Raw genomic sequence first — 12,938 nt, forward strand, 5'->3', positions numbered from 1 at the left:
TGTTCATGGGAATTACCCTGCTTGGTTTTGCTTGCGTTTCTTTTAACAGGTCAGGCATCAATTTTTCTGAACTCCTCTTACGGCTGCTGTACTAGTGTACACAATAGGTTACAAAACACAAGAAACACCACAAATTTAGCGTTTTCTAATTTTATAAGCAATGAAGTATGCTGTTTTAGCACCCCCCTAACTGCACCACTGGAAATTCAGTGGATAATGTATCATTACAGTGGTCGGTCTTATACTTCAAAGCAACAAATGAGATGTGCTTGTCCACAAAATGTGAATGTTTTGTAACAGATGATCATAAATTTTAGCCAAGCGTAAAGATAAAGAGTTATATCAGAGTACAGTTTATAGACTATAGCTCAGCGTTTAACACTATTTTACCATCCAAGCCGATTAAACGTTCCTAGTTTTAGGATCTGCCACCCTCAGTAATTGGATTTTAGATTTTCTGACAGACCCCCAGGATACATTTTTTTGCTCAAATTGGACTGCTGGATTAAAGATGATCTGGGTTGGGGGACAGGTCATTCTGTGTATTTTTGTAAATACATGGTGCACAAACTCAATAAATTACAATAAGCTACTGAACCCACAATTTAGAATTCAATGATAAAATACTAGCACTTCTATTAACCAAACAAATTTGATGTAATTTTAAATGACTCCTTTTTTTACATTACTCCACATTTCTGTTGCACTGTCTCAATTGAACCTACTGAAATACATTATATTCCTAGCAGTAGCCACCAATTGACACCATTAAACATTTATTGGAATTTACTACTAAAGAGGCCTCTAAAAGTATTATGATTGGTTATTAAAATGTGATGCTTCCATGACTACACCGATTATGTCATTCACCTTAAACTGGTTATGTGTGTGCATGTGTAAATGCACTCACAAAAATAGTCTTCAAGAAAACAGACTGGTAGCAGGATTCATATTGCACTCTCCTAAAAGACGTGTCACATTAGATTTTTTCATTTGTACACTTCATTTATATAATCCTAGCAAGTCAAAGCCAGTCAGGGCGTACTCCAAAGACCAGTACTCATCTAGTCTGACACACTCAGCAACTCAGACCAACAAGTTTGACTTTGGGTTAAGTCACTTGGACAGCTGGGTGTGCATGAGAGCCGACAACCAAAGATCGCTTACCTGGAACTTCATCGTATATAAATGTAGCTTTGAGGAATTAGGAATACTGGTGTTTTAGACCTTGAAGATAGAGGAGAGTATTGTGTGTCTGATGTCTGTTTCATATACCATAACAGGATGGAAAAAAGAAAATTTCGGCTGAACTCGTGCTTATAAACACATTACATGGGAACTGACTTACACGGGCACGTTCAACATTTTTGTATGAAAGGGTTTTCTGTTCACTTTGCTATGGACATAGTTTAATATTGATAATTGTCTAAGGCAGTGCTTCTCAAATAGTGGGGCGCGCCCCCCGGCTCCGTCAAGGGGGGCGCGTTTGACCTCGGGGAACATGCTTTATTTTTCTTTTACATTTTTTTTGAATTTAGAATGCACTTTAAATCTTTTCCGTTACATTTAATAACGCTATTCTTTATTGTAAATTGGTCCATATTTCTTTCTTTTTTTATTATCTTATACGTTAATAAGGATATAGTGTTATGCAGAGGTGTACTTATAACAATTTTATAGACAAATGATACTATTTATAGTCGCGCGGGGGGTGCGAGATGTTTTCTTCTTCCTAGGGGGGGCATGACAGAAAATAATTGAGAAGCACTGGTCTAAGGCCACCTGGATTTCCCTAACAGTTTCTACTGATAATTACATTTAATACAAATATTAAATACTGGTGGTTATGATCTTCTTTCTGCAGCAGAGTAAACTATCAGATATTCTAAACATACAGTGCTCTCCATTATTTTTGGGACAAAGACTCATTTTTTTCCTTGATTTATCCCTCTGCTCCATAATTTTAAATTACAAATCAAACAATTCAGATATGATTAATGTGCACATAGACTTCGGTTTAAGGGTATCTGCATACATTTCGGTTAGACCATGTAGGAATGACAAAACGTGTTCTACATAGTCCCTCCTTTCACAGCGCCATGTTTGGGATATAGCAATAGCATGCATATTAAAGCAGTCATACTTAGTACTTTGCTGCGTATCCCTTGCATGCAATGACACTTTGAACTCTGTGATTCATAGACATAACCTTGCGCTGATTATCTTCTCTGTTGATGCTCTGCCAAGCCTCTAATGCAGCCATTTTCTGCTCCTCCTTGTTTCAGGGGCTTGTCCTCTTATGTTTTCTCTTCAGCATATGGAAGGCATGCTCAGTTGGATTTAAATTGGGTGACTGGCTTGGCAGTTCAAGAATTTTCCATTTTTTTGGTTTGAAAAACTCCTGTGTTTCCTTACCAATATGTTTAGGACCATTATCTTTTTGCAGGATAAAGAGCCATCCAATGAGTTTGGAGGCATTTACTGGAACTCGAGCTGATAAGACGTTTCTATACACCTCAGAATTCATTGTGTTGCTGTCGTCAGCAGTCATATGTATTATCAATGAGGAAAACATTAAAATTTACTAAATATTTTCATTTGCTGATTAAACATTACATTACGCGACTTCTAGTCATCGGGTATGTCAGATTAGCAGACTGCATTCACCTGCTGTATTGCCAGATCATGTCAGTTTAAATGACTGAAAAAAATCGCTGCCGATATGACATTTAGCAATTGCTGCCAAATGTCCAGCACAGTTGCACTCACCACTGTTTCTGACAGCCAATAGCTTCCTGCCTTACACAGCTCGCGCTGTACAACAGTGTAACAGCTGTGGCTGGTTCAGCAGCAATTTTGGCCCTTTATTTCCCTCTGCCCTGCTGTTTTCTGTTGTCATGGTATGTAAAACACAAGACATCAGACAGATAAGACTCTTTTCGGTGTGTGATGTTCAAAGCCCCGTGTTGCCTGACAGAGCTGAACAGGTATGGTTAGTTCAGCCATGCTCTCAGCCCATTTTTGTTTCCTTTTTCCCGCTCTGCTTAAGTACGTAAAACAAGACAAGCCTATCTTCTGTTTATGAGGTTCAAAATAATCATGTTCCTTGTTCCTCAATGCTGCTTTCAATGCAATTTCCAGGCAAGCATTTGCTTCTTGTCAGCTCACCTGCACACAGAGCCCGCCCCTGGGACTAAAGACAAAATCAAACCTGTTTGATTTGTTCATAGTGAGCTGCAGACTAGTTGGAGTGAGTTGGGTATGTCACATTAGGAGACTAATTTCACAGGTGCACGCTGACGACTGCCTCCGACATGCAAAGGTTAAGTAAACAACTGAAAATTGCTTGGAAAGTTGTCTAGTTTGATATTAAGACTATATTGTTCTCTGATTTAGACTCCCATAAAGTATATGCCTCCTTGAACTTAATTCTATAATAGTACAGTTTTATGAGACTTTTCAGTGTTACTTAAAATCAGGCTGTGCACAATATAAATTTCACAATGTTATTTTTTAGGCACCTTTACCCAAGGCAAATATGTATCACATGTTTACATGTCACGATAGGAGCCTGAGCTAAAAATAAATTAAGTTTAGGCACAGTTAATGAGTTGGGTTTTAATCAAAGAATATCTTTTCTATCACACTTATTACAAAAGATGCATTTTTTTTCAAGTCAATTTTCTGTTTTCTTTTTACTTTTCCACTAGCTAGGTTAGGTCATGTAGCATGCACTAGTATAGCACATTGCCGTACCCCCTACATGACGAAACAGCTCGGGATCCTGGTTGGCAATCCCGAGGCAAACACGCGGTCCAGGCACACCCTTCAGAAATTACCTTCTACCTGTAGCAGCAAGGTGTTACGCGAGCGTCCCCTTGGCCTGGTCCAGCCACTCAGGTCCTCAACAATGAGGATCCTGAGAGCCGGATCACCCTCGGGGAATCGTACCACATGGCGGAAGTGCTGTAACTGACACTTTCTCACAATATAGGTAATCTTCCTTATTCAGGACTACATGAGCAACCACTCATTCGACACAAAGTCAAATGAGCAGTACCCAAGGATTCTCCTAAGAGACACAGTACTGAAGGAGTCCAGTCTTCATCTCAGGTCACTGGATAGTGTCCATGTCTTTCAACCATATAGCAAGACACGGAAAAACAAGGACTGTAAAGACTTGGACCTTTGTCCTTTTGCATAGATATCGGGAGCACCACACTCTCCTTTCCAGTGACCTCATAATGCCCTATGCTCTCCCAATCCATCTACTGACTTCACAGGAAAAGTCACCGGAGATATGAATGTCACTGCCGAGTTAAGTAAACTTCTCAATAAGGTCAACACTCTCTCTGCAGACAGACACACTACTGATATCTGTGCCCAAGAGTTATTAAAAGCTTGGATCCTCTAGCATTTATCAATAATTATAGATTATATATATTTGCTACTTATCCATTTTTGTCTTCTGGCAGTGGGATAAGAAAATTCAGTATATTATTTCAAGATCCTCTGCAGTTTGCCTCTCAAACACATATAGATATGGAGGATGCTCTCATCTGCATGCTCCAGAGAGCCTAATCCCACTTGGACCAAGCCAGTACCACAGCCAGTATAACATTCTTTGATGTTTCCATTGGCTTTTAATACTATTCTGCCTAAATGATCAAATTTTTCATTATTGACGGTCTCACAATCTCTTGGATCATGGGCTACCTGACCAACAGACAGCAATGTACGAGGCTAAAGGACTGTGCATCAGAAATGGGAACTGTCCTGTCTCCCATCCCGTTTACCCTCAACACAAGAGACTTCCAGTACAATACCAGCAGTTGCCATCTACAGAAACATGTAGAGAACTTGTCCATCACAGGCTGCATTAAAAACAGGGGAGATTGTGGAGGACTTTGTCTTGTGTTGCAGAGACAACCACCTGCGACTCAACATCATCAAGACAAAAGAGCTGGTGGTGAACTTCTGATATGCCAAGAAGCCTCTATGATTAGTCCCCATTCACGGGGAGGATGTGAAAGTGGTGCAGACCTACAAGTACTTCATAAACAAACTGGACTGGCCCGACAACACAGTGGCACTTCTTCATGAAGGGCCAGACTGTATTTGCCAAGGAAACACTGGTCTTTTGATGTGTGCAGCAAGCTGCAGGAAAGGTTCCATTAGACCACAGTAGCCAGTTTGGGGTTCTATGCTGCAGTCGGAGCTCAAAAGAACCACAATGCCTGAACAAACATCAGGAAAGCTTGCTCCATCACAGGACGAACCCTGGACAAACTGGATGCTGTTGTGAAGGAAAAAAAAAAACAAAAAAAAGGATAATGGCAAAATTGGATGCCATCATGAAAAAAATCCCCTCCAAGAGGTTCTTCTCCTGGAGCACTTTTAGACACAGACTAATTCCACCACAGTGTGCTAAGCAGCACCTCTGGAGGTCTTTTCTGCCCACTGCTATAAGGCAATTCAATGCTTCCATCCGATGTACTCGTTAAGTATTTTTACTTACTTATCTTTTGACTGCACTTTTTTTTTTTTAATAAATTCCCTTGTTTATTTAATCCTTATTCTAAGCTTGCAGAAAAATCTGAAAACTACTTCTTCTTAGTGATCTTGTTTATATTCTATATTGAATTAGATGTCAGTACAAAAACAACCTTCAGCAATATTCTACAAAGAAAACACTTAATAAGTTCTTGCCTTTTTATGCTTATTATAAAATTAAGCTGCATATACAGAAATAGAGTTGGTTCTAAGTTTGTTCCTGATGCTGTTGAAATAGGTGGAGTATACATTTGTGCAAAAGAGTAAATACAAAACTATAATGAAGTTTTATGCAAAACCATAAAAATCTACAACAATGAGCATACTTGAAAGGACAGTACATTTTACAATTTTGACTTCCTTAATATTTAAGTTTTCACAAATATTAGTAAACAAAAGATTTAATGTACTTAAGACTTGTTTATATCAGCACTGATATATTCCATTAAGAACCCCAATGACTATTACAACACACATGAGCATCCCTCAAGATAAGTAGAAATAGGAGGGCTCAAATGTTTAGCTCATGCCTTAAATTTTGCCTAAGATGTAATATTCCAGTTACAAACAACAAATCTTTCTCAGTCAGGTATATTCTTGGCTTTATTAACAGGACTGCCATGCAAACATCATGACTCTCACAGACAAAGGTGTGAAGAATAATGCAAAGGTATTATTCTAATATTCATCTGACATCAAACACAACCAACAGACAAGTCATGTTCAACAACTGACTTTCTCTGCAAAACACTTGTGCTTACAGAGAGCATATTCAAAAAAACTAAACAAGAAGCTGCCACCATATACAGCTCACAGATAAACTTGGTCTGTAACACTAGCTGTTTTACTGTAGGTTTCATACCCTGCCCCCACACCATACAATTGTAGGGTAGTGACTTCACTTCCTCTGACATCACCATTGATGTTGGGGGAAGGGTACATGAAGGGAAAAGGCTGTAAAACCTGCTTTGAGTTATGATAGAAATGCTTATTCGCTACTTGAACAAAAAAGGAAAAAAAGCCACACAGCCCTTTATGCTTATTCCAAGGTCTCTAAAGAGAAAATTCTGGTGTCTTATCACATGCAAACTCAACATATAAAAACCTCAAATAAGAATAGAACAAATTCAGTGTCATTCTGCTGACTACATGGTAAAACACACACACATACACACACACACACAGACACACACGCACAAAAAGAAAACAACATGCTTGCATGCCTCTCAAACATAAAGAGATCCACTCACCTCTGAAGTGCATTAGGCCCAAAGGCTGGAAAGGCCCATTGGTATTAGCTGCATCCATTACCATCCTGCCGCCAGCCTTATTACATGTCAACATCTATGCTTTATTAAGAAGCCAATCTACTCCTTAAGGCAAGGAACCAGCCTCCATTTTAGCACAGAAGCAGACAGAAAATGAAGCTCCCTGCCGCTGGAGGGAACTGACTAGCATGTGATGTCACCGGAAAACTGGAAGCTGATTGGAAGAATGCAATTACATGAAACGACATTAACAAACTGCAAATGGAATACTTGAGGTGATTGGCTGTCACTGCACAGAAAGGCAGTGCATTTAATCAGATTAACATTTTCCCTCCATTCAACTGTGACTTTTAACTACTGGCTCCCTCCCTGGGAAGCAGAGATCTAATAATTCAAAGCTTTTTACTGCAAGCAAAAAAATAACATGCAACACTTATCCTATTAACCCTGGCCGTCAGCAAACAAAATTCTTTCATTCTGAGAAGGTTAACACTATTTGTTTGAGTAGCTGCACAAAAGTTTTATCTAAACTGAAATAACTCTTGTATATTGTTAAAAAAAAGGATATTTAACAAAAACAGAGCAGTTGCAGCTGTTAACTGCATTAGAAATTCAATACCAATTGTACACACATCACAAGTTTGTTTAAAGCAAATTTTGACATTTAATTAAAACAAAAACACACAAGTATGAATAAGTACAATTTTATTAATTGAAGCCCGTTTGCAGAAAATCCCAGAAAAATCAACTACTCAACACCAATAGTTATACAGATGACAATGTACAGTATTTTTTCTAAAATTTCAATTATGCATGGACCAAAAAATAGGAAACTCAAAGTCATTATGCGTGTATAATCTTAAACTTTTAAATACATATAACATGCACATATGATGTAATAAACAGCAAAGCATACAAATAGTACCTGTTAATACAAGCAGGTGAAAAACACTGCATTCAAAAATGTGTAAAAATACTATCCCCGGTAATGTACAAATATGTATCATGATTAGTAATTAAAGGAATTTACAAGATTGGCTAAAAGAACACAACAGCATAATGAAAAATATTTTAAAATTCATGATGCCATAAACTGACTCAAGTTAGTCTCAAATTGAATATGTCAAGAAAGCATGTCATAAATGATCATTCCACATGTACTCACAGGAAAAGTGTTTACTGAACAACTGCAGAACCCACTACCCCCATAAAAAGGTCATAGATACTTTCAAAACATTCAAAGTATGTCACAGCAAAAATCAACATAACTTTTTATAGACCCATCACTAATTTTCTGAGGATTTTTTTTCACATGTGTGAACAGTTGGTTGTTTGTTAGCAAGAGATTCCCAGGAGCTTGACACCAATGGAATCATAAAGGGGAAAATTAAGACCCAGAGAGAATCTCCAGGTATGACAGTCAAACAGGAAGACAATATTAAGAAGAGGGGTTGCCTGGGGATAGAACAACCTGTTATGTGTATGTGTGTCCCAGAAGGGCATTAGGAAGGGGGGCACTTACAAGGATGACTGACAGAGACAGCTTAAGCAGAATAATAAAAAACTCCTCCAAACACTAGGTGGCACTGGATCCAGCAATGAGTAGGGATTCTGGCCCATCTAGTCAAAGAGACAATGAGGTGAGTGGAAAACCTCCTGGCTGCTAGTAGACACCTTTTTCCCAAAAGAAACTTATGGGGCCATGCTGTCCTTCTAGTATGACAAAAAGATGGGAAGCTTTAGAGACCCTGCCCTTTATAACATAAGGGTATAGAGTGGAGACACGAGGGAATACCAGAATGAGTTCTAGTATTCCTTTTCTCAAGCAACTGTATGGCTGTATTAGTTCGGGAAGCAAGTGGTTATATTTTTCATTACCTTTTTGTCTCCTTAGGGCTTAGTTGGAAGAAGTGGGCTGCCATAAAAATGTGCTAAAGCACAACCCATGCCTATTCTGGAAGCACTCACCACGGAAACGCAGAAATACCAAGCCTAACCTTAACGTTATAAATCTTAAAAAGATCTTAAAATCTTCAGTCTGCTTGTCTGTCTAAAGCTTGTTTTTTTTTTGTGTTGGCACAACCTAATTTTATTAATTTTAGTTTATATTAAGGAGCCACTGATCCTATAAGAGAAACTGAGAAAGTCTACAACAAAAATACCAAGCCACAGAAAGCAAGAAAAAAGTAACATGATAATACCTGAAATAAAATTGGCGGGTTTGGGGGGGTCACACCCTGTACTAAGTGTAAGGTTCAACAAATAATTTTAAATATTTTACAGTACAAAGTGATTTAAATAATAAAAAAAATCTTTATGAACATTTATTTTTAGTTATGTATAAGAGTAATTAAAAAAAAATCTGCATCATAAAAAAGTGAATTTAAATGAGGATGTTTTTCATAAAACTGCATACTCTGAGTTTTCATTTGATTGACATTAGAAAAAAAAAAGGGGAAAGAAAGGTGCATATAAAATGAAAAATACAGCAAATTTACTGGTTAAGAAGAAAAACAAAAGAAACTATTCTAGATCGTATGCACCATGTTTTTCCCCTATTAGGTCATTTTGAAATTTATTTCAAATCCCAGTTCTCATGTGTGCACATGTTTCCAAATGTAACCAACAACATGCATGGTAAAGGGAGGTATTCATTACAGAAAGGGGGGAAATCATCAGCCATCCCTCAGTAGAGCTCATTTTACCGAACGCAACCAGCAGCACAAACAGCTACACAGTAAGTTCTATCAGAAGTAAGCAGCTTTTCATTTATCTGATGATAGGTAGAACCTGCTGCCTGTTCCCAGCATCCAAGTATGTGTCCCAGTCATGTAATTTCAGGGAGGACAACTGTTGAGAGGGGTAAGTGACATACTGAGCAACCCCTTAACAACCCCTTAACACTGCTGAGGGATCAGTCAGTAGTTAATGGTGCCTTTTAATGCCATAATTATGCCCTTTCCAACAGCATCATTATCAAAAACTATACAATGTCTAACCAGAAGGTCAACATACCATACATATTCATGGTTTATTGAAATTGTTTTGTGTTTTGTGATTTAAAGTACAGTAATATTGCTTCACTGTTATTTTAGTAATAAGTTTAACATTTTTTCTTGAAAATATCATAACGGAAGTCATTCACAACCTGAGGGTCCATATATATTAATGCATATAGTACTACACCGCAGGAGCATTACATTGAATTTAGAAGTATCTATTCAGATTTATGACTGTAGTTTTAGTATAGTACAATTATTTTTTACTTTAGCCCACCCACTCATTTGTTTTGCAATTCCTTGCCTTGTGAAAAGAAATTAGACATTGGTTTTCTAAGCCTGCTTTATAAGTTATTACACATCCGTTTACAGAAACTCCTAATCTATTTTAGGATGGTTTGGAGCCAGTACCAAATACTGATGAGTAATATGCACAAAGGAACAAAACGACTTTAGACAGGATGCACATGCGCACTCTCTATCAATAAATAAATCTATAAAATAGCAAGTAATAAATTATAATTATTTGCATTTTTATTATATTAAAAGACAAATTACTTTAAGCCAAAGAAGTGAATAACTATAGGTAAATAAAAAGTGTGTATGTTTATACAGCACTGTTACTAAAAATACTATTATAATCTGTGTTTATAACTTAAGGCATACAAACAACATAGTGTGATGGTAAATTAAGATGGGATGGCTTATACTTTTGAGGCAGGAGTTTGATCCCAGCACAATTTGTGAATATTTGATTAACAAATATTTTTTTTCTTAATAAGAGAATAAGGAAATATCTATTTTTTAAAACAGTAAATAATATAAAAACAATGTTCACTTTTTGTTTTAAGCTTTTGGTTCCCCTCTGGGCATGACTAAAAGACGAAGTCTAATTTAAATGCAACCTGCAGTCCTAATTACACCTGACATCAACATGCATTTCCGGTGATCTTAGCACTACCAAATAGTATTTCACCAGACTAAAAACCAGGAGTAAATACACTAGTAACCCAGTCAAACTAGCCACAATGGGACATTGCCCGGAAATGATTGCACCATTTCTTTTTATTTAACGCGTGCAAAGGGCTGCCAGGTCAGTTGGAAACCTGCACATGCTAATGCTTGCTCCACTTTTTACTAAGCTAAATTATTTTATGAATGAGTTTCTTAAAACTATGGATCATGGGCTACCACCTTTGGGTTGTGTAGGGTCACAAGTAACTGTTTTATTTTATGGTAATGGATTGCGTAAGGTTTGCAAAGTGTGTTGCAGTGGGTCTCCATGGATAGAGTAAGCAATTGACATGCTATGACGGTTTGTGCCAATTCTTCAAGTGGGACCCCTACTCACTATGTTGATCAAAAGCGATTCTCCAAAGGGGGTACACCCCTCCGATATTACTATTACCACTGAATGGGTGGTAATGATCTTCGTCCACACTGGTGTTTTTTTACATTATTTTACAAAAGTATCCATGACCGTACTAAAACGCCCAAAAATGCAAACGGAGTAGACGTTCACCTACACTTGGTATGCGTGCACCAAGTGGAAAATCCTTGAAAGGACCATGTAGTGAAAAATTCAGAGTTCTGTAGAAATCAGATTTCCTTGTGGTTTATGCACTTTCAAGGTTATCAGCAAGCACAGGACTCCAACAGCACATTCACAGCATATAGAAAAATCCTGTAAGCAGCATTCAAACTGTATAAAACATGATTTAGATACATTCAGGCAAGCAGCACAAGTGCCACTGAAAGCAACGATTTTATGCCCACTATATTAATATTATTATCTCTTCTGCAAAGGGTGACTAATCAGTGAATGAGACATTGTAATGAGCAGGAACCAAACAGGGGAAGGCCACGAAATAAGCAAAAACCAAACAAAGCACATTTAAAAGTATCGGAGTGCCCGTCCACATTCCAAAGCTAATTGAATGTTTACAAATGAATCCGGCTCTGGAGAGCATTTTTAAAAGGTCTTCATTTTCGGGGGATAAAAACGCTGGGCTATTGTGGGCAAAAGTTGAAAATGGTGACAAATTTTTAAATGAAAACACTGTAGCGTGGACAGTTGCCTCAAACTGTTGTCACAAAAGCTAGGTGCTACACCCTACTGTGTTTGTTATTCTATGGGGAGTAGACAGTTTTACATGGTGTGGTTGACACTCATAACACATGAGGAATTAAATGGTGAAGAGGTGAGAGAGATTGTTAGCTAATTAATGTCAGGGGGATGATTAGGGTGACAGAATGGACAAGGCTGTGACAAGCAATTTAGCCAGGACATTTGGAAACACCCTACTCTTTTTGAAGGAGTTTATGACCACAGAGTGTCAGGAAGTCTTATCTGAAGCATAGAACTTTGTATTTTTGTTTATTTTTATTTATTTATTTTTAACAGCACAGTGTCCCCTTCACATTGTAAGCGTCAACACCTTTTTCAGCAGCAACCCAAGATTTTCCAAGTTGGTCTCCCATTCAAGTATTGGCCAGGCCCAAACATGCATAGCTTCATGTGTATTACCTGTTCAGAAGTGCAGGTGGTGTGGCTCCCAACAAATAACATGACAATGCCTAACACACAACAAAAGAAGTACACCCCATGTTCTGTTTGCTCAATAAACCACAGAATTCTAGTCTTGGGACAAAATATCAGAGGTGGACACACCTTTTTAATTATGTGTACAGATTTTTAACATAAGACATTTGCTGCACTGGTTTATATATTTATTTTTGTGTCTTTGAATTTAGATTTTTTCATAAGGTTATGGTACACATTGTATATTACTTCTTTTTATACCTGTAAAAAGTTCCAATTCAGATTGGGATACTGAAGATATTATACTTTATCAAAGTCTAACATGTTTACAACTCATAGGCTACATTATAAAAGCTAAGCATTTCACGGTCTGCCAAACCACAAATATCATAAACATGCCAACATATATTAAAAAAAAAACACAAGTAAACAAAAGATTAAATAGAAGAAACTTAAAAAAAAACAACTGTGACATTAAGGTTCTTTAACAGTATTAACTGACAGTAAAACAGTGTATCTTTTAAAGTATTTTGTTTAAACTATGACATTTGTTCCCAGTCAAACAATGTATGTTAC

General features: G+C 37.4%; 1 protein-coding gene across 5 annotated transcripts in view; it reads right to left on the reverse strand.

The window, feature by feature from the left end:
• Nucleotides 1-12,938, reverse strand: part of ppp2r5ca (protein phosphatase 2, regulatory subunit B', gamma a) — a 147,242-nt gene that overhangs the window by 102,352 nt on the left and 31,952 nt on the right. The window contains exon 1 of one of the 5 annotated variants that reach the window (XM_039740963.1): nucleotides 6,804-6,992. The exons of 3 other annotated variants lie outside the window; for them this stretch is intronic. In XM_039740963.1, coding sequence (XP_039596897.1) covers nucleotides 6,804-6,897 — 94 coding nt within the window. In that variant the 5' untranslated portion in view covers nucleotides 6,898-6,992. Of the gene's footprint in view, nucleotides 1-6,803; nucleotides 6,993-12,938 lie in introns of those variants that run through there. One more of the 5 variants, XM_039740961.1, reaches the window with a different exon arrangement.

The sequence above is a fragment of the Polypterus senegalus genome, chromosome 18, assembly GCF_016835505.1.
Source record: "Polypterus senegalus isolate Bchr_013 chromosome 18, ASM1683550v1, whole genome shotgun sequence".
Taxonomy (NCBI): domain Eukaryota; kingdom Metazoa; phylum Chordata; class Cladistia; order Polypteriformes; family Polypteridae; genus Polypterus; species Polypterus senegalus.